General features: G+C 46.2%; 1 protein-coding gene across 6 annotated transcripts in view; it reads right to left on the bottom strand.

Moving 5' to 3' along the window:
* The window catches only part of SMG6 (SMG6 nonsense mediated mRNA decay factor), a 235,631-nt gene that overhangs the window by 121,040 nt on the left and 88,144 nt on the right, over positions 1-26,447 (bottom strand). For 5 of the 6 annotated variants that reach the window (XM_049860652.1, XM_049860651.1, XM_049860654.1 and 2 more), the window contains 3 exons: positions 17,145-17,261; positions 15,345-15,513; positions 3,421-3,622 (listed from right to left, as the gene is read on the bottom strand). In XM_049860652.1, the coding sequence (XP_049716609.1) occupies positions 3,421-3,622; positions 15,345-15,513; positions 17,145-17,261 (488 nt within the window). Of the gene's footprint in view, positions 1-3,420; positions 3,623-15,344; positions 15,514-17,144; positions 17,262-21,072; positions 21,172-26,447 lie in introns of all 6 variants that reach the window. The other variant, XM_049860655.1, reaches the window with a different exon arrangement.

The raw sequence follows: 26,447 nt of genomic DNA, 5'->3' as shown, positions 1-26,447 counted from the left end.
ATAGCAATGATTGTGAGGATGGCACAGGACCAGGCAGTATTTTGTTCTGTTGAATACAGGGCTGCTGAGTTGGAATGGACTTGATGACACCTAACAACAAGAATAGTGAACACTAGAAGCTGGAGGAAAAGTCATTTTTTTTTTTTTTTTTTTCAGATTTCTAAAGGTCAAGAGTTCCTAAAGCTTCCCTCTGACACATCATGCTAATTTTCTAGGTCAGCCAGGGAGATGACCCATAAGCATTTATCATCGGCTTTCACTTTTCTCTTAAGTCTCAGTTCCTTTCTGATAAAATGAAGGTACTAATATCTACACAACAGGCTTATCGTGAGGACTTTAGGAAATACTATATGAAAGTACCCAGCTCAGGGACTGACACATGGTAGATACTTGAGATGTTATTTTTTCCTACCATGGAAAACAGTGAAGCAGAGTAAAAGAAAAAGGAAGAAAGGTTACATTTTATACTGGGTAGCCAGGGAAGACCTCTCTAAGAAGGTGACATTTAAAAGGGAATGTGAGAACCGTACAGTTTTCTGGTGGCAGAGCATTTTAGGCGAAAAGAGAAGCAAGTGTAAAGACTCTTAGGCGTGAGTGCTGGTTTGTTGCAAGAACAGCAAGGATGCCAATGTGACTAGAGCACATTGGGTAGAAGGAAAGCAATAGCAGCTGAGGTCAGAGAGTCAGTGGATGGAGGATGGGTCAGATCATGAGGCGCTTTGTAGGCTGTTGTAGAAACTCTGGCTTTTACTCTAAGTGAGAGGAGAAGCCATCAGAAGGTTTTGAGCAGAGAACTAACATAATCTTGTGGTTGTTGCTGCTAGGTGCCATCGAATCGATTTCGACTCATAGAGACCCCAAGTGACAGAGGAGAACTTCCCCATAGGGTTTTCTGGGCTGTAATCTTTATAGAAGCAGATTGCCAGGTCTTTCTCCTGCGGAGACACAGGGTCGCTTTGAATCGCCAAGCTTTTGGATAGTAGCCCAGCGCTTAAGTGTTGTGCCACCAGGGTTCCTGATATCTTACTGGTGTTTGAAAAAGATCATTGTAGTTGCTCTGTTAAAAACAGACTGGAGGGTAGGCAAAGAGGATAGGGAAGGAGAAGGAAGGAACTAGAGAGATGAACCAGTAAGAAGGCATTTCAATGAATGGGACTAGAGTTGTAGTGGTAAGAAAGAGTTGTACCTGCATTTATTTTGAAGGTAAAGAAGACATGACTTGCTGATGGATTAGACATGGAGGTGTGAGAAACAGAGAAAGCCAAGAATAGCCCCCAAGAGGTTTGATGTAAGCAACCCAAAAGTCAACGCTGCTGTTTACCAAAATGGGGCAGACTGAAGGAAGAACAGGTTTAGAGGGAGACATTTAGGAGTTTGGATTTAGAAGGGTTAAGTTTGAGATAGCTATTTTTCAGCCCCTGAAGTGGACACCTACTTAGTCTCAATGAGCTGCAACTGTCTGTGAATCATCACCCGGGACTGAGGGTGTGGACTGCTGGCTTTGTGTTCTTCTCTAGCCATATCACTCTCTTGGTTATTTGACACTAAACCTGGCAGAGCCGACGAGAAGACGGGGCTTGGGAAGTCTAAAGCTGGTTAGGACTCCTCCCTAATCCTTCACTAAAAGACAGCTAACCCAATAGGCAACTCCCAAAAGTACTCTCTGCAGTGAAGTCCACCTAGAAAAATAGTGCTAGGATCCCCTGACCCAAGCCGTGGTTATCCCGTTTCTCTTAACTCAATATCTTCCACAAAGCTAACTCGTTAGCTGTCCTCAGCCGTGCAGGCTACAACTCTCCATTGTTATCTCCTTCTGAGGCTAGAAGAACAGTATTTCACTCCAAGTTTTTGTTGGAAAGGCATAAGATGAGTATTCCTTTTGGGAAAGAGAGGCTCTCTCATTCCCAAGGTCCATAAGCCCATTAAATGCATCCAAAGAGTATGGGGTTTTGAGACGTTAATGTCTAGAGCCTTTATGCAATTATAGAAATTTAACCAAAGGAAATTACCATGGATATCTGCAAAAAGGAATATAAGGAATCAATTCACTCTTTATAAGAGTGAAAAAACTGAGAAGATTATCTGGAAGAAGGCAAAGATTGGTTAAATAAATCTTAGAATATGAAAGAATACTAAGCGGTCATAAAAAATGATTCCATATAAGAATACATTAAAAAATATTAAGTGAAAAAAGCAGATTACAAATAATATGCATAGCATGACCTCCATTTTTGATACACTTAGTGTATATATACTCTAAGTATGGATCATATATGATCAGAAAAATAACAGTGATGTTACCTCCGGTAGTGGGATTATAGATAAAATTTTCTTCCTTCTTCTTGTCTGTATTCTCCAAATTTTCTACAGTGAACACATTCTTTTTTATACTAAGAACAAATTTTTAAAAATTTAAATTGAATATAAAATCTTTTCTATTTGCAGCTCATGTTTGGAATTTAGTTTTTACTAGCTCTTGACTTTTTTTTTTTTTTTTTAAAACATCTACCTATATCCCTGGTATAATTCATCTAGGTCAGAAGACTTCCTCCTGAGAAGCCATCTGTGGGACTCCTTTCCAAAGACCTCTCCCCCAGGGGATGTGATGCTAACAATTCTGCAAAGAAGTCAGCCACAGTGTACTCCAGCCTCAGCACAGGAGACTGTCCCCTAGGGTCTGTGGGTGCGACTTCCCCAGTCCTGTAACTGCTACTATAACAGGAAATGTGAAGCAGAACGGACTGCCCTATTCCCCACCTGGATGAAGACCCAACTGTTAAGCAGAAACTAAGAGGTCCACAGTCCCCACCGGGGCAACAGGGAATGAGCTTTGTTTTCTATGAACAGACAGACAAGAAAAAAGTTCAGGTTAAAACACAGTCCTTAGAGGAAGGAAAATAGAAACCAGGCAGCGAGGAATGCTTCATATTCCTAAAAGCTTTTTTTGTAAGTTAACACATGGTGTCTGCTTCTCTCTAGTCACCTATTTATCACTCTCCTCCTCAGAGAAGGGAAGAAGCCCTGGCTGTTTTCCTAGTGCAGAGTTTTGTGGCTGGGGGGAAGGAGGAAGGGGGGAGGAAGGAGGGTGCTTTAAGCATGATGCAAACCATTTGGAGCTGAGTGAGAGCACTGCCAACACAAGCTGCACTATTTAAACAAGTGAGGAAATGATCGTATATACAACATGCCAGCGAGCACACACACACACACACACACACACACCCCCCAAAGGAAGTCGAGAGGGCTTTTTTTCAGGACACAGAGCTGGATGTCAGCGGCTAAAAGGTCGATATTTTCCCTTAACACCCTTCTCAATGACTTAATCATGTTCCGTTTGCACAGAAAACTTCCCAAGAATAAAAAAGTCTGGAGAATTAAGAGGAGGGGTGAATGGGGCGGGATGTTTGGCCTGGGCCTGACCTTATCCGAGGTTTTCTCCACGTAGCAGGGGTCCTGAGGGGCAGCCAGCAAGGGGACAAAGCCCGAGAGAAGTCGATCCTCTTCCAGGATAAGAAGGGTGAGGTCATCGTCCGGGTCCTTGTATAGTGGCACCTCAGACTGATTCACGGCAGTCAATATGTTACAGAAATCAGCCAAAGTCGACCACACATCCACAGCAGCCCTATGAGAAATAAGATAATAAGAGCGGCTCTAACGAGGGAACAGTTAATGTCATCTGGGGCTGGCATCTGCCAGGAAATCTTACCCAAAATACTAAGATCCCAAATTGTGCCCATGGCAGCAATGTGGTGCATGTCTGTATCCATCTATACAAAATTGAAATTAAGAGAATTTAAAAAATTCTAACCAGAGAGGAAAAAGAATTTAGAGAATCGGCTGCCTAATGCAGGCCCTGTCACCTTTCCAGACAGTGTGCCTGGGACACTTACTCAAACACTCTAGACACCCAGTGCCTGAGGCAGCTCCCAGAATTCCCCTACTTCTGTGCAGCCAAGTATATACCACACAGACATCAAAACAGTGCCAATCTCTCCCCCTCCAGCACAGCCACAGAGCATTCAGACACACTGCACAAAGAGTCATGTGTTTTTTTTCCCCCTACAATGCTTTAGAAATTCTTCACTACATACAAGCAGGAAAACAAACAGGCAAACAAACAACCCCCCACCCCTGCCATCACAACCCTGGCCCGCCAAAATCCTCCCCAGAAAGGTAAAGTCCTCCATGTTATTTCAGCAAATGAACTAGTATCAGTGCTGTTCTGGCCATCCCATTCCCTTTTCTTTCCCTCACTGTGGAATGGTTAGAATACAGGACGACCAACTGTTCTGGTTTGCCTGGGACCATCCCAGTCTTAACACTGAAAGTTTTACATCCCCTGAAGCCTCTTCGGTGTTGTTATGCGCCATCGAGTTGGTTCCGACTCACAGTGACCTGGGCAAATTGGAATGGTTGGTCTCTCTGATTATATATGTATTATCAGGTCCTGTTTGAACCTGTGCAGAAATTTTGAAAATGCAAAAAGCTGCCTCTCCCCAGTTCAAACTTCATGGTAGAACTATAAAAAGAGAGTTCATTTCTCTGTCTCCATCACTTGTCAAAAATATGCTGTGGTTCAAATCCCAGCTTTGGTGAGTGTTATGGCTCCATATAGCTTTCTTTTTGCCTGCCCACGGCATAGCTCAAATAGTCAAACTGTGCTCAGATATAGGTCCTGCCAAGTCTACAGACTTGGCTTTCTTCTCCAGAGGACCACCTAATCAGGGAGTCTAGAACAGGCAACAGTACCCTATGGGCGCCAAGCTCTACTCCAAAAAGAGTCAGAAACATAGGACGATTACAAATAAAAGCTTCACAATTAAGTTCAAGAGGTGGCAAAGAGAGCTGCAGGAATGAGCCACATCCTGGAATCTCCCCAGGGGAGTTGCTGTGCGCTAAGGAGGGGCCTCAGACCTAAGTAATTTGCTTCTGCTGGAAACTAGGAACCTTTGGGAGATGGTAGAAACGATGACATTCAAGGTACATGCCACTGAAGGTGATGCTGGGTGAGGAAGTAGGGTGGAGGTATGGGGACTCCCTGACTGGCTCCAGGTGGAAGGAGGCTGCACTGGTTTATTTACTGTAATCACCGCTCTAGGAAAAGGCAATAAAATGAAACATCTTGTTTTCAAGAGTGTCCTGGGAACCAGGCGGAACACAGCCCCATTAATCACACAACGGCACATAATCAACACATGCGTACTGCAGAAGTCACTCCCTTCACAGGCTTTGCCCAGGAAAAAGAACATGTTTGGGAAGAATCACCGGAGGGATGAGAGTTTTCTAAAGCCACTCTCTGCACAGACACCGACAACCAGACTCATTCACAAAGCTCCATCTTTTGGCTCAGCCGGGTTTGGCTGTCAGAAATGTTTAAATATGGAAAAAAATAAACAGTTGCAACACGTTTCTGTGCAGAGCTCTGCCTGAGCTCCTTTGTGATGTAATGGGAAACGCCGCATTCAGGCTACCAGCTGTAGAATAAACAGAACTTCGAGGGTTAAAAGGAACTGAACTTTCCACGACCCCATCTGCAGAGAAGAAAATAATAAGAGGAATGATGCACTGCCCAACAGCTCTGATAGTTTATCCTCCGGTCCCGGCTGCAGAGACAAGCACCGGATGTGATAGGGCTGCTCAGGGCCGCCTCCGAGGTTAGTGCTGCCCATGGGAGACGCACAGGGAGGTTCTTCCAGCTCCCTGCTTCCTCCCCCGGTGCCCTGCTGGCCACTTGAGCCCACTGCCAGAGTCTGATCCCACAGCGCTGGTGAGCTTCAGCCAACAGGCACTGCTCTGCTGCAGAGCAGCAATTTGGAAAATAAACAGGAAAGACAACAGTGAGAAGGAAGAAGGTGAAAAGTCTCCCAGTTGAATTCTTGGCTTGGGGGCCCTGGTTGGTGCTATGCAGGTCAAGGCTGCTGCAGGACGTGGTGGGGTGGGGGAGGGGCGTGGGCAGCAGCATCCCCAGCCAGGGAGAGGGGACAGAAAACTACCCATGGCTGCCACAGTGGGAGGCCCCACATCCCTCTCTCATCCTCCCACCTCTACCATCTTGGATCCAAGATGAAGAAATATGTGGTACCATGTGGTTCTCATTACTATGCTCTCCTATTCCCTAAGGCTCAGATAAACCAAAACTGACTCCTCCCAGAGACTGCTGGCCACCACTAAAGACTCCTGCCCACATCTACCTTTTGCCCATTATCGCCCACCTTGTGCCAAAACCTTATGACTTGCTACAAAAAGAGGTGGATGGCAGTTTCTACCCTGATTTTATTTTTAAGACAGCAGTTGGTGCTAAAATACACAGAAGTGCCCTGGATTCCCAGCTCAGAGATGTAAAGTGGTCCAAGGGCCATTTGGCGGTCCTGGAAAGGTCAATGAAGTAGTCAGTGAAAGGTCATTTCTGCCCTGATGTGTTCTGAAGGGTCCTGTATTTGAACTCTGATTCTGAGGAGCTGCTTTCTTCTGGTATCTCAGTGGAACTGCTCAAACCCAGTTCACATTTCATCATCAGATACCTCCTATCTCATTGAACACCACAGACACAAACATAACCAAACAGGTACCCATGGGCCATAACAGTGGCTTTTTACAGGGGGTGAGGGAGTGGGGAGTGTCAAGATACTAATGCTAGAAGAAAGAGGTACTTTAGAAAACTAGGTGAGATGCCTGAGCTCCAAGGTTAAGATATCTGCAAGAGGGTGAGATCATTTCTGGAGCCTGGGCAACATCACCTCAGCTTAACCCAATCAGGCCCCTGGGCTGGAAGGTCAGTTCCATGGGTGTACACAGGGTTTCCTGTCTGAGTAGAGGGAAAAAGCTTAGCTTTTTCCTGCCTTCGTTCCTTATCCCCACTAGGAGTACCTTCTAATCTCCACCCCACGGCAATGCTAAGGACTCAAAGTTGGCCTGGCCCTGAGGAGCCCAACGTCAAATTTGAGCGGCTATGAGGAGCTTTAAACAACACACAATCTTCTGGACATGCTTCAGAAATGGCTCCCCAAAGTTTTTCAAACAACTTAAGCACCTATGGTTCTAAATGGACCCTCCAGAGTAGCTATGGCCTTAGACAAGTCCCTCTGGCTTGTCCTAGTCCCAACTTACATTTTGGGGAACTCCCAGAGCCCAAGAAATCCCACTAAAGTTAAGGTGCACAATTCATCAAGCAGACACAAAGCAGCCAGAGAATATGAAACTGTGTCCAATGAGCTCCTTTATGGCTCCCAGAATGGTGGCAAGGGAGCCTCTCAGCAACTGCGATGTGATTAGTGAGCAGGGATCAGCAGTTGCTGGGTGACCCACTGGCCCAACCCCACAGAACACACCACACACCAGGAAAGCAGACCCTGGCTGGGGACTGAAAGCCAGATCCTAGCTTGGGACAGACCAGCAGTGGCTAGTTAGAGGTATACATTCAGAACCAAGGCTCGCTCACTTCCCCACAGACATGCATTCACTTACTCCATCAGGAAAGGAAAAAAATAAGAGTTAATTTACTTTTTATTACCTCAGAATTCCAAGGTTTAATGTAGCTGTCAGTTTGAGTGCAGTGCAGCTGCTGGCCGATACAATGCAGCCCAGGCCAGCCCAGGTGACTGGGGAAACACATTTCACAGAAATGAACCAACACACACTCTTGGCTTGTTGTTTGGGGGATATTGACTTGGGGAATCAGATTAACCCTTAGGGCTGGGGTTAGTTCTGCAAACAGCATTAGAAAAGCAGCCCAAGTCCAGGCAACTGAGAAGCCCTACTCTCAGGTGGGCCAGTGGGTTTCCGTGTTTCTAAAATTTTGGAGTTTTTCTCATATAGGACATTACCCGACTACAACACGCTCTGAAAGATTAAGGCGTGAGACATGAGGCACGTTATACCACAACAATCCATCTCCTTGCCTAGAACTCAGAAAGGAAAGCAGATCTGACAGCTTTATAGGGAAGAGGTCAGGTAAGACTCCTGCAAGCTCCAACTGGGGTGGGGCTGAGGGCAGGAGACAGTTTGGAAAGAGTAGAGTGCTAAGGACTGAGCAGGGTTCAGTCCATCTTTCTGGCAAGCCTAAGGAGGACGGAGCACTCAGATGCCCCTTCATATTTTTACTGGGGGAACAGGCTGACTGGTGATTAATATCAAGTACAATGACCCCATGTTACAAGCCTGCAGGGGCCTGTGGAGGTGGCCATTTCCTGTGTAATACCAGCTTGTTTAAACACTAACATTCAAACTCCACAGCTGCAGAACAAACCCGGAAAGAGCTGAGTGAGAAGAAGCCCTGCATTGTGTTTCGGGGCTATGGAAGATCAGAGAAGTAGTACAGATGGCAAATGAGTTGGGTCCTTTGGTTCCTGGGGTGAGGAGATCTGGAAATACAGCCAAGATGGCACAGTAACTAGGCACAAGGAAACTGAAAGAGAGAAGGCCCATGGACTATAGACACAAAAGGGAGGGACAAGAAAAATAATGAGAAATGCTCCTAGGATATGCAACATCCTCTTTTCTAAACTTGTCCCCCTTTGGACCACTACATCCTAGCCCACAACTCTCCACACAGGGTTCAGTGGCCAACATAATAACAGCAGTGCCCTGGAAGACTTACCACCCAACTAGAAAAAAACTGCAGGAGGTGAGCAGCTAAGAGCAGAAAATGACTGAATCCAACAAGTCAGCTAGAGTTAAAATAATAGTATCTGGGCTTAAAAATGCTTAGCAGGTTCCTTGGAAAAGCCAAGACATCATGCCAACCCTGTTTCAGTGTTGAGGATCTGGTTTGGAGGTTCTCAGTCTTAGTGGTAGATAGTCCAACAGGTCCTGGGGATGAGGTAAAAATGAGGGGAAATCTATGCAGCTCCCTCTCTGAGACGTAGGAGCTATAAACAGCATATCTTCTAGCTGCTACCATGACATAAAGAGGAGAAAAAGGTATCAGAGATCATGGTTCTAGGAGTGAAGACACGGACAGGGCAACAAGATGCTATTTTCTAGGAATAAGAGCTCTTTATTGGGTGACCACTAAAGAACATAAGACTTGGTTTAAGATGCTCCCATCTAGTTCACACAAATAAGTCACCCTGGGCCTTTGAGAGAGTGCCCAAACCCAAATCAGTTATGTCCAACAAGGCAAATCAAATTCTGTAGAGCTCTGTCACCCTGCACTACACCAAGAACATAAACTTCAGCTAGACCCTTATGGCCACCAACAGGTCATACGGACATCATTCCAGGATTTCTTCAGGACCAGAATACCTCTTACTGTGTCCCCTTCAACCTCTGTCTAGGTCAGGGGTTTATTTGATTTTAGTTCCCCCAAGTTACACTCATCTGTGTAGCCTCCATCCATCCTACCACTATGGTGTGTTAAACCCATCAGTGCTGCATGTTTGGGAAAGAGCAGCCCTCAAGGGACCTTGACATCTCCACTGCTTGAGTGGAGCCCTCGGCGGCCTCCCTGGTGCGGATTCTCACGGTTCCTGCCTCTCAAAACTTTTAGCTGTAACCACTCCAACACGTCTCCTCAGTTTAGCACACTGGACCCAAATAACCTCAGCCCAGAGCTGGAAAGTACTCTCCCTGGGGTCAGCTGCTGTACCTTGCTGGGGTCAGACTGGAATCTTAGGCCAACACCCCTTCCTCTCACAAGGAGTCCTATGGGAGGAGTGTGGAGGGGACAGAGACTCCTGCTGTGGGACAGATCACGTGTGCCCCACACTCAGCACTTAGAGGAAGAGGAACCCCCTGGTGCCAGGCTGTAGTGCTGACGCCCCAACCCGGAGCCAGGGAGACTGGGTGGGGAGCCAGGGCAGCAAAGGGGCTTCCCACAGTCACCACCACTTCCTTCAGGGAAGTGCTGATGGACTATTACTTAGTGACCTCCTAAAATGCCCTTTTAGGAAGACGCATTAAGTGTCCTTGAAGGGGTGCCGATTAGCTTGCGATTAGTTCTTATTTCAGAGCTGCCCTATGAGGGTGAATAAGCTAGCTGTTTTTTATCTCAACAATTTCTATCTTGTCTACAGGGCCAATCCACGCAGGCTGCCTGCGGCAACTAGCTTACTGCACACAACCTACGTCTCCCTATGTGACAGTACCTCAGAAGGCTCCCTATAGGCCTTTTCCAGCATAAGCTGTAGACTATATAGACAAGCCATGGAAAAGCAGCAAGTCCAGGAATTTCTGGAGTTTTTCTTTTAATGGTACTCCAATCCAAAGGTATGATAAATGCATCCGAGCTACAATTAGGAAGATATATAGCATCAGAACGCGAAGGTCTGGGCAGCCTGGTGAAACGCGGGCTCTCCAGAGCCCCAGCTATGTTTCCCATTATGTAACCCTGGTCATGGGCAGACAGCCAGACTCCAAATGAAAAAGAGACTCTGGCTTGGCACTGGTTCTATTTTCCTATCCTCATTCGGGGTCAGCGCGGTGTCATACAGCTGCGAGAAAGCTCTGGGGATTAAACCTGGGAACGTCTCCAAGACCAGGACCTGGGTTCAAGTACCAGCTGAAAGCAATAAACCAACTGCCACAGCTGGGCTGGGCTGGCTGTTCTCAGAGTCCCCTGACTCCTCCTTCACTGAGAACCAGGGACCCAGATGAGGGGAGGTTGGCGTCAGCAGAGACCGTGCGATGAGGCAGGCGGTCCCACTGCCCGGGCCTTGCCAAAGGTCCTGAGATGCAAGGGGTCACTCTGCTTAGGCTCAAGGGAGCCTGCTGCTCTGTTCCTCTCCATCACCTGACATTCTCAACTTTCCACATGTTCATTTGGTAAAGTGGGGAGTAGCTGCCACTGCCTTTTAACAAGGGGCCTGGTGCAGAAGAAAGCAGAAACTGTGCCCTATCCCCAAGTAGACGGCCCCTCCAGACACTGTGGTATGCTCTAAATTGACCAAAGCACTCTACAGTGTCTTTTTCAGGGGCCCAAGGCAACTTTCCACACCTGCTATGATCCTCCATACAAAATCTCTTGGGATATAAAGCCATCCTAATTCTAACTCCTAACAGGCCCAAATGGTAAGTCAACTTACTCACACATGGGCTCCAACACGCATACCTACTAAGGGCCACTGTGTGGAGGGCACAGATGGTCCTGCAATCCTGCCTTTATCACTCTGCAGCGTTGGGGATATTCTATCATCCATCATCATCCTGGGTGTTCCTAGGATAGGGACCGTATTTCAGATGTGCCTGAGTAGCTATTTCCTAGGAAACATAGGCTTGACCAGAAAGAAGAGGAACACAGGCAAAAAGGACAGAACCGAGGAGACTAACGATGAGCTCTGAAATTTCTCATGGCAAGTGGAGGATGCTCTGCTATGATTCTCTAACTGTACAAGGAAAGACAAGGAGGGAATGAAGGGATCCAGATTAAATATGGACCCAAATGTGTCAAAAAGACAATTCAAGAGAGGGGTTTTCAAGAGAAAAACAAACTGAAATGTCAGATACCAGGTCACCTGATCTCAGAGAGAGAAACTTGTCTTTGCACAGAACCAACACAGGCAAAGACCAAAGAAATCATGCAAAGGAGAAGCACTAAGTGGGAGCCATTTCCTTCCTGCTCCCTTGACAGCATTCCTAAACTCTCCAAAATGAAGATCAGCAAGAAGGGCCTTAAGGCCTGTCGGGGGTTTACAGTTCTGATATTCACAGAACTATCTGGGGTATGTTATTCCCGAGGCCTTAAAAAAAAAAAAAAAGACTCCATAGTGTGGAAGATCAGTGGGTGTGAGATGCAACTCAGCCCACAGAACCACCATACCTCGCCAACCTCTCAAGCATAGTATTTACACAATGACTGTTAGGGAGCTATATAAGAAAATGGAAAGTAGGGAGGGAATATTCTTAATCCACTTTTCCAGTGCTCTGACCTGAAGGCTATGAAGTGGGACTAGCCTTCCGGGAGTCAGGTCAGGTTTCCTCTGTTGAACAGTGGTACCAGCACTCAAACAATCAAGCCCTGTGGTCAGGCCCCAAGGCAGCAGAGCCCCTCCTTTCTGCTTAAACTTTCATTCCAGCGACAACAAGGTCCTGGTCCTGATGGGGAGGGGCAGAGAGAGATCCCGCCGAAGGGGCCCTACTCTCTACCATGCACTGGCTTCCCTAGACCACGCTGGATTCACAAGAGAGCAGTGGTGTCCACGGACGGCTACAGCAACTTGTTTACTGGGCAATCTTGCTTCAGTACTTGGTCTGATTTGCTCTTCCTGTGAAGAAAAGTCTGAGCAAATTTGGTTCAAGTGTTTCAATCCCCTCTGCCCCCTGTAGCCCAGGAGGCGAAGCCTAGCTGTGGGTGGCTGTGCTCGGACTATGTGCCCAGCTGCAGATTGAGCCCTTGCCCAAAGATGGGCAGCAGCTCGCGTAAGCCAGCAACGGGCCATTGGCTGCAGCATCTAAAGAGAAAACAGACTCGGCACCTCAAGCAAATGAGGCCCAGCACTTCCTGTGTGAGCTTTCCATTTCCTCAGCCAAACAAAAGCCAAAGGGAGCAAGAGAGGGAGGATAGCTGCAGGGAGGCGGGTTGCAAAAGAGCCTAGGATGCTGGTGAACAGGGGCTGTGTGGACCATATCTAAGGGATCCGTGGTTATGAGGTGAGGTGACCCAGGGAAGGCCCAAGCTCTAGGGACAGATGGTCCCCCCCCCACCTCTGAGAGGAAGGGAGGAACACTCACTCAGTGACCCCTGCGCACGCTCAGAAGCACTGGCTTCAGATCCCTGGAGAGCTAAGCCCTTCCTTGTCATTTTCTTTCCAAAACTACAAATTGCCTAGTTCGCATTATAGATTAACGGCTTGAAAAGTTTAAGACTATGCATGTCAACCCTTTGGTTCCTGACACTGCTGGGAAACAGCTGCCCCTGAGTCAGCAGAGCCATCAGTTCCTGTGGTGGTGCCCCAGGTGCTCAGTTCAGGCTCCACCCTGGCTCACAACGCCTTAGCCTGGAGTATATTTTGCTGCCTAGGGAGGCTCATGGGAAGGACACAGAGAACTGTTCAATGCTGTGAGCATCACCCACATAACTGCAGAGCAAGACCTGAGGGGGGCATGGGGAGGGTAGGCTTAACTGTCCAGGGTTGAGGGAAAAAAGTTATGTGTTGCTTCTTGGGGTGAGGAACAAGGAAGAAATGTGAGGAAAGAAAGGCAGGAAAGAATCAAGACTATACAGTCCACACAGGAAGATCAATAACTGCTGGCATGAAATCTCTGCTGCAGCCTTCCCTCTGTGGTTCACCCATGAGTCCACATGGCTGGCTCGTCCCTAGCCCAGGGAAAAACCCCTCCCAGAAGTGCTGTCAGTAGCAGCCTAGGTCTCCATACTCTATCCTCCAGTATTTCCCTCCTCCCAGAGAAGGGCAGTGGAGAAGAATGATTAGATACTGGGTATGGATGCTTATTCCAAAACACATACATATACACATGTAACACTGAGCCTGAAGGGGCTCTGAGTACACCACACCTGCCAGAGACCACAATGCAGAGAACGGAAAGAGAGAGACAGAGGCGGACAGAGTCAGGAAAAGAGGAGGGAGAGAGATGGATAGCCAACAGAGATGAACAGCGATAGAAGCCTACATACACATACATTAAGACACTATTGTGCAAATACGAACAAACACACAGTGACACTGAGATAGATAAGAATGGCATACCTGGGAACATGGAATAGAGATCAGGAGTCAGCAAACTTCTTCTGTAATGGGCTAGATAGTAGATATTTTAGATTCTGCAGGCCATACGGTCTCTGTCGCAACTACTCAACTCTGCTGTTACAGTGTGAAAGCAGCCATAGACAAAATGTAAGTGAATGAGCATGGCTGTGTTCCAATAAAACTTTATGGACACCAAAATTCGAATTTCATAGAATTTTCACAAGTCATGAGATATCATTCTTTTTTCGATTTTTTTCCCCAACCATTTAAAAATATTCCTAGATTGTGGCCACACTAAAACAGGCAGCAAGCCATAGTTTGCTGACCCTGATGCGGACAAACGCACAGCAGAGGTAGACAGTGAGGTAGGCAAGGTGACAGACAGAGGCAGGCAGGCAGAGACAAGCCAAGACATGCAGATGGGCAAGGCAGGCCAGGAGACAGAGGCAGAGGCAGGTGGGCAGGCAGGCAACAGGTGAGACAGGCAGGCAGACAGGCATGGGCAGGCAGACAAAGCAGAGGCAGAAGGGTAGGCAGGCACAGACCCATATACAGAGAAATCCCCCCTCAGACAGAAAGACCCAGACTGACACATGGAGACACAATCATAGCCTGACACATACAGACACAGTCATGGACAAACATGGACACAGAAAAGGCAGTCTTACACATTGAGAAACACTCCCACAGGACACAGTCACACACACAGACACAGATGTGGACCAACACAGACCCAGAATCAGACACAGACAGACATGAATATGGAAACAGAGACATGGAGACACAGACACACAGGGAAACAAACCCCTCATGGGGACACACGAATCCCCACAGAGACACAGACAGAAATGGGCACGGACACAGATATGGACAACCACATGGACACACATGGATACAGCACATACAGACACACAGACACCCATCAAAAGATCCCTAGTTATACAGACCCTCAGAGACAGTCAGACGCATTCAGACAGACTCACGGATATACATAGACAAGCTCAAACAGGCACACACAGAACCAGACACTGATATACACAAGAAACAGCCATACAAACACACCAACAGATCCATATAGACACACCCAGGCTGATGCACACGCTCCTTGGACCAACATCCCATAACGACAAATACCACACTGACACAGAGACACAAGGGGGTTGGGAGAGGGGAGTGGTAAGGAGACAGGGAATGGGTGCTCAATCGCCTCACACACTACCATGTCATGAGAGGAAGGCAAGGAGACAGAATGTGTAACACAGCACAAGAAGTAGTGAGAAAGCCTAAAAGATACATGGAGAAAAACTAAAAGGGAGAGAAAGCAAAAGAGAAAAAGTCGCACATATACACTGACACACACTCAGACTCAAGAGGCAGCTACAGAGACAGTGAGTAGGAACAAGATGAAGTGAGAGTGAGAGAGTAAGAGCAAGGACAAAGAACAAAAGAGAACGCAAGCTACGGAGTGGGAAAAAAAAGACAGACTGAGTCTGAAGGAAAGGAGGAGGAACAGGGCCAGAGGATAGGCTAAACTATCCTAAAACATCAAGGAACATGGAAGGTGCTCAAAAAGGAAAAAAACAAAGTTCAAATCAAGAGGCAACAGAGAAACAAATGGGCTGTGAGTGGGAGAAACAAAGAACAGGACTGGATGGGGTGGGCTGAGGCCAGTAGTGCTGAAGGAATGGGCAGCTGACTCACTGTGAGGGCAGATCCAGGGATGTGGGTGGAGGATTCCAGGTGTCTTGGTAGCCAAGCATCCAGTCTGACCAGACTTTCACACTGGGGAGCAGCTCCTTCAGGTCCGGGACAAAGGAAGACACCTTGATGTCATCTTGGTCATCCCTGTCCTCTGGAGAGGACAGCTGAGCTGCAGAGGCAAAGGGTGAGAACTGGGCCTAGGTCTGCTGTGGCCCCCGAGTGAGGTCTGGGGCGCTGGGACGGCAGCAAGCTCTTAGGGAAGGGAGACCAAGTCCACAGGAAAGCTGGGCCCAGAAGCGAAGGACAAGTGCCAGCACCTAAGAGGAGTCTGAAAAGCAGGACAAAGAGAGAGCCAGTGCACTAGGTTTGCCCCCACAGACAACTGTTTCTGCTTCGCCCGTGGCCTGGCTGACGTCTCTACTCTGGCCTCCAGCCCACCCTTTTAGCTTTCCTTCAGCATGGTACTGACATGGCACCAGGTTCCTGGCAAAACTGCATAACCTGAACTTGATCATGAGGAAACATCGGACAAACCCAAATTGTAAGACATTCTACAAAATAAATTGTCTGTACACTTCAAAAACACTGAAGTCATGAAGGACAAAGGGAGACTTAGAAACCATTCCAAGCCAACGGCGACTGAAGAGACATGACATCTAAATGCAATGTGTAATCCTGGATTGGATCTTAGACTAGGAAAAAAAAAAAAACTTTTTTTTTTTGTGGATGGGGGCTATAAACATTATTAAGACAACTGGTAAAAACTGAATAAAGTCTATAGATTCTATAATATTATATATTGGTGCTGATTTCTGATTTTGATAACTGTACTATCATTATGTAAGAGAATGTCTTTGTTATCAGGAAACACAGAGCCAAGTATTTGGGGGTAAAGGGCTGCCATAGCTATAATTTACAATCAAATGGTTCCGAAGAAAAACAAGAACAAGAGTAAGTATATGTACGTGTATGCATGTGTGCAGAAATGCACACGTGTGTTTGGAAAGAGAAAAAACTTAAAGCAAATACAGTAAAATGTTAACATTTAGGGAATTTGGGTGAAGGGTATATAAGAATTCACTGTGCTATTCTTGCAACTTTTCTAACTCTGATTGTTTCAAAAAACAAATCCCCCCTTCCCCCCCCAAAAAGTGGTTCGAGGCTAGAGGCATCTTTGAAGCTGATGCAGCAGGGTGAAGGGCCTCGCTATTCTCACCAGTACTGATCTAGAAGCTGAAAGATGGGTGAGACCTTCAGCCCTCCCTTATACTGCTACAGCAATTAGGCTTGGAATTCTAGGGGCGTCCTTAAAGGATACAAGATAGTGCCTCAACCCAAGGGTTAAAAATAGCTCCTGCTCTGGTCCAGTCAATCTCCTAAGGTGGCTAGTCCACAGTGGTTATAGCACCCACCAGATACCAGACAAAGAGGGACATACAGAGGGGGTAAAAAACAAAAACCAAAGCATTGATTATGATAAAAGGGAATTTCACTTTCCCGTTTTTTTTATAGTTGCAGGGAACACTCAGAAGCTCATAGGAACAATAAAAATCCTAACTATTAAAGGAGAAAAGAGGGAGGAAATAGTTCCACAAGGAAGAAAGAGGGTCTTAGAGGTAATCAGACCACAAAAGGAGATGGGAGTAGTTGGGAGGCCAAAGGACAGGGCATGTGGGGAAGAGGAAGCCTAGAGAGTAGAGGGGAAGACAATGAGACAGTGGCATGGCACTCCGAGGCTTGTATGGGTGGGGCCCAGGCAGCTGGAAAGCCCACAGTCAGATGCACCTTTCATCTGCTTACCTTTGGCAGACTCCTTAAGTAAGCAGGTGCAGCGCCGCACCAGTAGAGAAAACATGGCCAAGCCCAGGGCTGCAGCCTGCTCCTGGATCACAGAGCGGCACTCCTCTGAGAAGCAGTCTGTGGAGAGGCAAATGGAACTCCATCAGTACTCTGGGAACCAAGGGCCACTCTTCCTTACCAAGCCTTGGCATTAGTGTCACATATATAGCGGGTCTCCCACCTTTCACTGGTGTCAAAACAAAACTCAGCTGAAAAGGACTTCATCTTACTTGATCAGAACTACTTCACCATGCCTTTTATTTTAAAACTAAATTCCCCCCTAATCTCTAACAGGTCCTACAACAGATGCAAAATGACATAGTAGTTAGGTGTGTTAGTACCAGAGAGACCTTGCTTTGGCCCTTACTAGGTGTGCATCCTTGGCCAAGTTACTAAGCCTCCTTTTCCTCATATAAGACTGGGAGGTAGCAACAGTCCCTCTCTCAAAGAGTGGATATGGGATAATGCATGTGATGCACTTATCACAATGCTTAGCATATGGGTAAGCATTTGTTAGTATTATCGTTAAGAATCACTTGTGTAAATTCTGCATTCCATCAATTCCCCAGGACCAGTTACCCCAAGTTGGTCAGTTGACTGCTGGTAATATGAAGCTATAGTAACCAAAACTGGTATTTAATAGCCTCAGTCTCTCTAACTCACAGATATGAGGAGCAAAATCATCGATTAAGATTGGGAAATACAAATTTAAAACTGATCTTCTTTAACGCTGATGGAAATAGTGCACTGATTAAGCACAGGGTTGCACAGTCAATTGTTGTAACTGCTGTCAAAAAGTTGTACACCTATAAAAAGTTGAATTGGCAAAGCTGTGTGATAGATATATTTATAACAATGACAAAAAAAAAAAGGTAGTTATTGAGGCTGTTTATCTACAACCAAAAACCTCATGGGATTTGGTTCCTTGGACTAGAGGTTTGGGTCATGGTTTCATGGGACATTCCAGTCAAGTGGCCTAATTAACATGTTCAGCACTTCTGTTCTACCACCTAGTTCACTGTGTAGTGCCCGGGGTCTTAAAAGCTTGCAAGTGGACATGCAAGGCAACTGGTGTCTACTCACAGTGGAAGGAAAGTCAGGAATAGTAGGAGGATATGGAATGTATGGCTAAGCGCCTCCTCTGACATGAGAGCAGAACAACCGGAGGGTGCACGGCTACCATTACCAAACGTTTTGATCAGAGATTCTATAGAAGAATTCTGACCAGAAGAGGGAAAATGTGAACAGAATTTCAAATTCACATGGATTCCAGACTTTCTGGAGCCCTGAAGGTTGGATGGACCCCTGAAACTACTGCCCTGAGACAATCTTTAAACCTTAAACCAAAAATATCCCCTTAAAACCAAACAATAGTTTAGCTTAACCAGTAACAAAATGTCTGCCTTGAGCACTGTGGTCTTTTAAGAACTATCTGTATGGGATCAAATTAACAACAGCAACTTGAAGGATTAGACAGGAACCTTATGGGGCAGTGAATTTATGTTAATGCGGGAGGAACAACTCAAAAAAGGAGGGTGAGAATAGTTGTACAACTTGAAGAATGTATTCAATGTCACTAAATGGAACATGTAGAAACTGTTGGTGTATGTTTTGCTGTGTATATTCTCAACAATAACAAAATAAATTAAAAAAAAAGATCTTCTTGAATCCTCAAGCTTTGGTTTCATCCTCATCTCCTCTATGTTCCTGCTCCTGAGAGGATACATGTGACACAAATAATCTCTTTCCACTGAAGGAGTTAATACACAGAACAGTGATTGGGATATAATATGCGCCGATTCAGGGTTAGATTTATTTTCACAAATTCCTTCCCCTAGGGCCAAGACATAAACCTAGCTCCCAGTGCCAGCCCCTTCATTTTCTCAGCCTGCCTCCCCTCCTTTTGGCTGTAGGTCAGTGAAAGGAGGCACCCTGGTGGTGGTGAGAGCTTCTCTTCTGTGGGAGCTACATAACACACTTCAAAGCCTTGCCTGTACCTACTCTTTGTCAGTGGCCCTCCCGAATATCCACTTTCTCCAGTCTTGAGAGGCACTGGTGACAAACAGAAGGCAGAAGCCCAACCTGCAGCCTCAGGGGAGGAGATACCCAACACCCACAGGAGACGGAATCAGTGGCCAGGCTTACTAGCTGTGGCACCAGTTAATCTATTAATTCCCCCTGTAATACAGGAGGACTCTCACAATCTCTAAGTGTTAAAAAGATAATTAGCCACATGTCTGATCTTTGTCCCTGCCTGCATATTAACCTCAATAGCCAATGGGGAGCCCTCTCTTTTCAGCTCACTAGACTTGTCAATGGGCCTAACTGAAGTCATTACTCCAGGAGATGCTACACCAACCACAGTTATCCCTAACAGTCTTCACCACAGGAGTAAATGTGACTAGAGTATACAAAGTAAGCCCCAAACCACTGTGGAAAGCCCTGGGAGTGAGAAGGCAAACGCTGCTGCTCAGAAGGTCCCAACATAAGAATAGCATCAGTGGAGTCATTCTTCTATTGTGGCTTTCTCGCCATCTTTCCAGATGTCCACTGATCCCAAATGTCAGTCTCTAACTCTGTGGCAGGCAGTAAGGAAGTAGTAACAATTCATGGGATCAAAACAGACCACTACTCTCATATTTTTTCTGGTAAAGTCTTAAACCTCGGTTACTAAGGCAGAAAAACATCCAAGATCGAAGAAGAGGCAGGGTGGAAAGCAGGGAGGGGAATATGCATAAGCTATCCCAAGCAAAGCTGTCAACTTCTCTCCATTCCTTACTATAGGCAGCAGCACTGCCAGTACTGCCCCAGCTCAGTCCAGGCCCTTGGCAAGCCCTGCCAGTAGCCTGCCTCTAACTAGCAACAAAGCCTGGAGTCGGGACTGAGTCCAAAACAGAGGAAACCTGGACAGAACAAGTGAAGGCCACATCCTGGTAGCTGAAACAGAGTAAACATTAGTGCCCCTCATCAACTGGGCATCCCAGGCAGAAGTCACCTGCACACAGAAAGCTAGAGGGGATGGAGAAAGTGTCTGAGCACCAAGACACTGGCATTTTGAGAAGCACATGGCTACAATTCCAATGAGACACTCTCATTAGCCTGAATAAGCATAAGATGGGGCTAAGGGAGATTACTTTCATCAAGCCCATTTCTATTTTATGACAATGACAACCTCAGGCTAGAGTGTTTCTCAGAGTTCAAGCTGGGGGGTAAGGTTCAAGGGGAAGAATGAATTTCTTAAGAGCATAGGAAAGGCCTGCCCTTCTCTGTGGCTCAGTGGCACCACAAATAGACACATACTGAACATCTATAATGTGCCAGACCCTGTGCTAGGTATTATGGAGAATCCAAATACAGAAAGAGCATGGTATCTACAACCTTAGGCCCTGTCAACTGCATGAAGAAGAGTGATTTACCCAGGTAACCATGGCAACTTGGAGCCAGTGCCTCAAGTGAGAAATATTGCATTGAGTGCTATGGTATCTTCAAAGATGCTCTTCACTTCACTTAGGCCTCTGTGGGCCAGCAGTCATAAGATGCTACTCCTTGAGAAGCATTCAAGAGGGAAACAGCATCTAGATTTCCAGAGTCCACCCACTTTGGGGCTAGCTCTAATAAACTGTCCCTAGTCTGATGAATGGTCATATATATCCCTAGACTGGGGCTGGGCTGGGCCAACAAGTGATGCAGGGTGGGGAAGGAAAAGGCATTGTTGCCTTGGTATTTGCCTAGGTTCCTCTGGCTTTGTGTCAGGTAGCAGGAGCCTGACATGAGCTGAAGAATTCATTAACATTGTGAAACAGCCTTTCCCCTTCTTTCCAAAAGCAGGCTTGCTCAAGGGTTTGGGGGATGGTTTTGGCTAAGGAAGTCAGATGGAAATATTTCTTACCAAGAATGTCACCTGAGGTCTGAATCTGGTTCTGCCCCTTCCCACATGCTCTTAGCTGGGCAGGTGACCACAGCTTCTGGTATTCCTGTGGCCAAATACCTGCTCAAGACAAAAATAGTCTTCTCGTTCCTATGCAACAGTGAGACTTTCTCATTTTTCTGAGAACATATTCATGGAAAACATAAACCAACTGTCGTCAAAGTTGTATGAAATCAGGAAATGGAGCGGCCGGGAGAAGGCTGCCATGTGGCCGGATGTTATGTATTTCTAATTAGTGCTATACATCTTTCAACAGCAAGTGTCCTTCTGCTGGGAAACACAACACACTGCCCTTGTTATTGTAACTGTCAGAGAAGTGCTTAAACAGATAATCTCCAGGAAAAGTGATAAACACGTCCCCTCTCCCACCAGTGTGTGTGCGACGGTGCTGCCAAAGCAAAGCTGTGCCTGATGGCTCCAGGATGGCAAAGCATCCTCCTGCAGGAAATGGGAGTGAGGCAGGAGCAGTGGAGAGCAGAGAGCAGGGGAAGGAGGCAGGCCCACCTGCCTGGGCCCGGTAAGCCTAGCCAAAAGACAGTGATTCAGAACCATCACATCTGATCGACTCCTGGAACAGGGCAGTTTTTGTCAGGGAGAGATTTAGAGGAAACCAGTATCCGTATGGATGGGGTTTGGCTGGTCACAGAAAAATCTGGCAGCAATGGGATAAGCAGAGCTCCCTTGGTGCATACAGCTAGCTTCCTGGCAAGAGGATGAGATGAGGAGTAATGATGGGAAGACACAGGATAGATGATATATAAATCCGATACCCTGACAGCAGAAGGGATTTAGAGGGCACTAGGGACCACTAGGAAACCCTGGTGGCATAGCGGTTAAGAGCTACAACTGCTAACCAAAAAGTCAGCAGTTCTACTCTGTCCTATAGGGTCGCTATGAGTCGGAATTGACGGCAACAAGTTTGGGGTCCACTAAGGAGCCCTGGTGGCACAGTGGTTAAAGTGCTTGGCTGCTAACCAAAAGGTTGGCAGTTTGAACCCACCAGCCACATCGCAGAAAAAAGACATGGCAGTCTGCTTCCGTAAAGATTAACAGCCTTGGAAAACCCTACAGACCAGCTCTACTCTGTCCTATGGGGTGCCAAGAGTTGGAAATAAGTCAATGGCGGTGGGTTTGGGTTTTTTTGGGGGGGAGGGTCCACTAACCAACTATTTGCTTGGCTGCTCCACTAATAGCTGGAGAAAAATGCAGGCAAGACCACTTATTCACTGAGTCCCTCCCTACCATGTCCTCCCAAAGAGAGGAAATCAATGGTCAGTCACCTCCAAACTACCACCACCTGGGGGTGATTTGTTGGCTCTTATCTTTCAAGACACAAGGCTGATTTTCTCATGAGTCAGTCACTAGTCAGACACAGGGCTGGCACAGTTCCTGATCAGCCCACCAAAACCTCCTTGTCTACAGGAAGTGGGCAGTGAGAGCATCTTTCTGCTGCTGCTGCTTGAGCCAGAGTTCCCTGTGGCAGCTGCTGGCTAACGAGGAGGTGGAGGAGGCATTCAGTGCATAGCAACAAGACAAGACCAAATCTCAGAGCAAAAGCAGAGATGTCTATGCCCACAGGGCAACATTTTATTCTCCGAGAAAGAGAGTGAATGAGTCAGAAGAATCAGGCGCGATACACCCAAGCAAATTATTCATGCACAATGGCAGAACACAGGCCGGCTGGGTGTAAGGCGAGCCATGACACATCCCTGAACACGGTACAGCCAAGACAAGACAGAGGAATGTGAAAAGTAATGTTTCCTCCCTAAGAGCCCCTACTGTCATGCTTGCTACTCCCTTTGGTTTTTCCAGGATTGTACAACTCTGACTTCTTCTAGAGGTCTTTTAAAAGCGGGCACCTGTAGATGTGGGGCAAAAGAAATCCCAATCTTCTAACAAAGTGATCTCTCCCATCCATTCCAAAAACATTTACTGGGTGCCCAATTGTGGAGGATATAAAGGAAAATAGGATGCTGTCTGTGAGAAGATGATAATCTAATGAGGAAGACAGAAAAAATACTGTGATGGTTAAGGTTATATGTCAACTTGGCTAGGCCAGGATTCTCAGTGGTTCACCAGGTATGATGTAATCATCATCCATGATGTGATCTGCTGTGAGCAGCCAATCAACTTAAATAGGAGTTTCCATGGAGGTGTGGCCTGCATCCAACATATATGGATTTTTGGGCAAAGCTCACCCTCTCTCAATCCTGCATCCAATTTGCTATCCCCTGGCCTCCAGTTCTTGGGATGTGAGCCAGCAGCCTGCCATCTGACCTGATTTTGGGTTCATCAACCCCTGCAACCATATGAGTTAGGAGAACCCTCCAGCCTGACGTCTGACCCATGAATTTGGGACTTGCCAGACCTACATAATTGTGTGAGCAATTTCCTCGAAATAAATTTCTCTGTATATATATTTATAAATACACACTTCACCAGTCTTACTCTTCTAGAGAACCCAGCTTAAGACAAATACATACATACCCAAATAACTGTAATTCAAGACAATTCAAGACATGCCATAGGGAAGACGGAAGATGCTTTCTGTCATCAAAGGGAAAGGAAATAATTCTGTATAGAGTATATCTCAGACATATTATATTAGATATATATCAGAGGTTTCGTGGCAGAGACAACTTCTGAGCTGGGTTGCAAAAGATGAACAAAGATGGAATTGGCAGTATAAAGGAGGGACTGCACCTCCTGAGAGAAGTACGAAGGTAGGAATAACCAGTTGCCATCAAGTTGATTCCAACTCATGGTGAACCCATGTGTGTCAGAGCAGAACTGTGCTCCACAGGGTTTTCAACGGGTGATTTTTGGGAAGTAGGTCACTAGGCCTTTCTTCTGAGGAGCCTGTGGGTGAACTCAAAAGGCCAAACTCTTAGTTAGCAGCCAAGTGTGTTAACCGTTTGCACCAACCAGCGATTCCTAAAGGTAGGAATACAATAAGGCATCTTTCCAGATGACCAGCACTGTACTCTGCCTGACATATGACTGGGACCACAAAAGAGAGGGCCTGGAATGTTACAATAAGGAACATGGACTTGGACTCAATAGGCAGTGAGTGGGGTGTGTACTCAAGGTTTCTGAATAAAGTAGTGGTGAATGTTCAGAACAGCTCAAGGTAGGTGGAAAAAGTTAACAGCGAGGGAGATCAGCTGGAAAACAGAGGGCATGAACTTGTTTGCATTAAGAGAAATTAACGCATAGCACTTCATAAGCTTTTAATAAAAAAAAAAAAAAGTATCCTCTTTCTTATGAGAGATGGAAGAGGGAACGGAAAAGCATGCAGATATGAGAAATGTTGCAGAAAGAAAGCCAACAGATTGTGGAGATGATGTTGGTGGGGTGAGGTGAGGGAGAGGGACGGAATGAAGACTGCTGGAACAGGTAGAGGCCTCTCACTGATATGGGTTCCAGAGAATCCTGAGACCTCAAGAAGGATAAAACCACCAACCCAACACCCACCAAATAAGATCTAGGAAAGGGCCAGAACACCTGGAGGGAAGGAGGTATGCATCAAGAAGCCCCCAGGCTCCCGCCCACTTGGCTCTGGGCCAAGTCCTGTCTTTCCAGAACAAAGACACTTCAGGGGGTCAGAAATGCTTGAGGAAGACCTTGCATAAGGAGGCCTGAGAAGTCTGAAATGGCTCTCCCTGTGGAAGCCATTAGATATTCAGCACTTCATTTGTTTCCAATTCTTGTGCGAGTGCTGCTCCAGGCTGTGGAGTGAGAGGCTCCTCTCTGACGTAATCAGGAAGCAGCTGCAAAATTAAGGAATCCCTCATGACATCATAAAAAGGGTCGATGGTTTACTGGGGGAAAGTATAAAAATTAATTACATATTCCCACATGACTGCCTTACCTTAAATCTGTATACATCCCCTCCCATTCCCACACATACTCTCATCAACAACATCCAGAAGCCACCACACTAACAGGGTACAAAAGAGCAAACAAAACCAAGGAAGAGAAAGCTCTTTGATGCACCACTGTATGCCCTAATACATGTGGAACTTAACAAGCAAGGCCTTGTCCTAGAATTTTTATACACATAGCACATTTACCCCAACAGAAGTATAAGCCCCTTGAGGGCAGGAGCTATGTCAAGACTTCATTTCTTTGAATATTAGCACCATGAAGGGGTTCAAGAAGTGTTTGCTGCTCATAAAAGTAGGCACACTTGACTCTCTCATTTATGGATCCTAACCACGGGCACCACAATTCCGCTGCGGCCAGAAATAATAACTGAAATACATTGAGATTTATGTTAGGCACAGAGCCTTTGCATACGTTATCTCAAAGCTTTACAAAAGATTTGCACAGGAAGTATTATTCTCCTTTTTTGACAATTGAGGAAACAGGTTCAGAGAAGTTAAATGACTTGCCCAAGGTCACAAAGCTAGAAAATGCCAGAACTGGAATTTAAATCAAAGTCTGTCTGCTCTCATGCCCATATTAATTCCTCACCTCAGTTTTCAAATCCCGGAGATTCAGGACTCCACACTTCAGATGCTCCTCTCTCCTCTACTATGAATAGGAAAACCTCAGACTACTCCAACTGCAGTTCTGCACAAAAAGCTCTGACATAACAACAAATAAGTGAAACCGAAATAAAAAACACAATACCACTTACAATAGTGCCAAAGAAAGTGAAATACTTCACTATAAATCTAACGAAGCACATACAGGACCTAAGCCCTGAAAATTTTAAAATGCTGATGAAAGAAATCAAAGGAGACAAGTAACTGGAAAGACTTAGCATGCAAAAGACCTCTTTAAAATTTTAAAAAGCAAAGATGTCACTTTGATGACTAAGGTGCACCTGACCCAAGCCATAGTTTTTTCAATGGCCTCATACGATACTAAAGCTAGAAAATGAAAAAGGAAGACAGAAGAACTGATGCATTCAAATTGTGGTGTTGATGAAGAATATTGTATATATCATGGACTGCCAGAAGAATGAACACATCAGTCTCAGAATAAATACAGAATGCTCCTCAGATGGAAGGACGGTGAGACTCTGGCCCACTTACTTTGGATACACCATCAGGAAAGACCAATCGCTAGAAAAGGACAGCATGGTTGGTAAAGTAGAGGGTCAGCAAAAACGAGGTAAACCCTCAGTGAGATGGATTTAAACAACAGCTACAACAACGGGCTCAAACACGTCAATGATTGTGAAGACGGCACAGGCCCAGGCAACATCTCACTAGGTAATACGTACGGGCATCACGTCAGAGACGACTCAACAGCAACTGTAACACCACGTTCCTGGACGGGAAGGCTCAGCCTTGTAGGGATGTCAGTTCTCCCCCAACAGATCTACA

This window comes from Elephas maximus, chromosome 19, assembly GCF_024166365.1.
Source record: "Elephas maximus indicus isolate mEleMax1 chromosome 19, mEleMax1 primary haplotype, whole genome shotgun sequence".
NCBI classification, from domain to species: domain Eukaryota; kingdom Metazoa; phylum Chordata; class Mammalia; order Proboscidea; family Elephantidae; genus Elephas; species Elephas maximus.
This window is presented reverse-complemented; position numbering and strand designations above follow the sequence as displayed.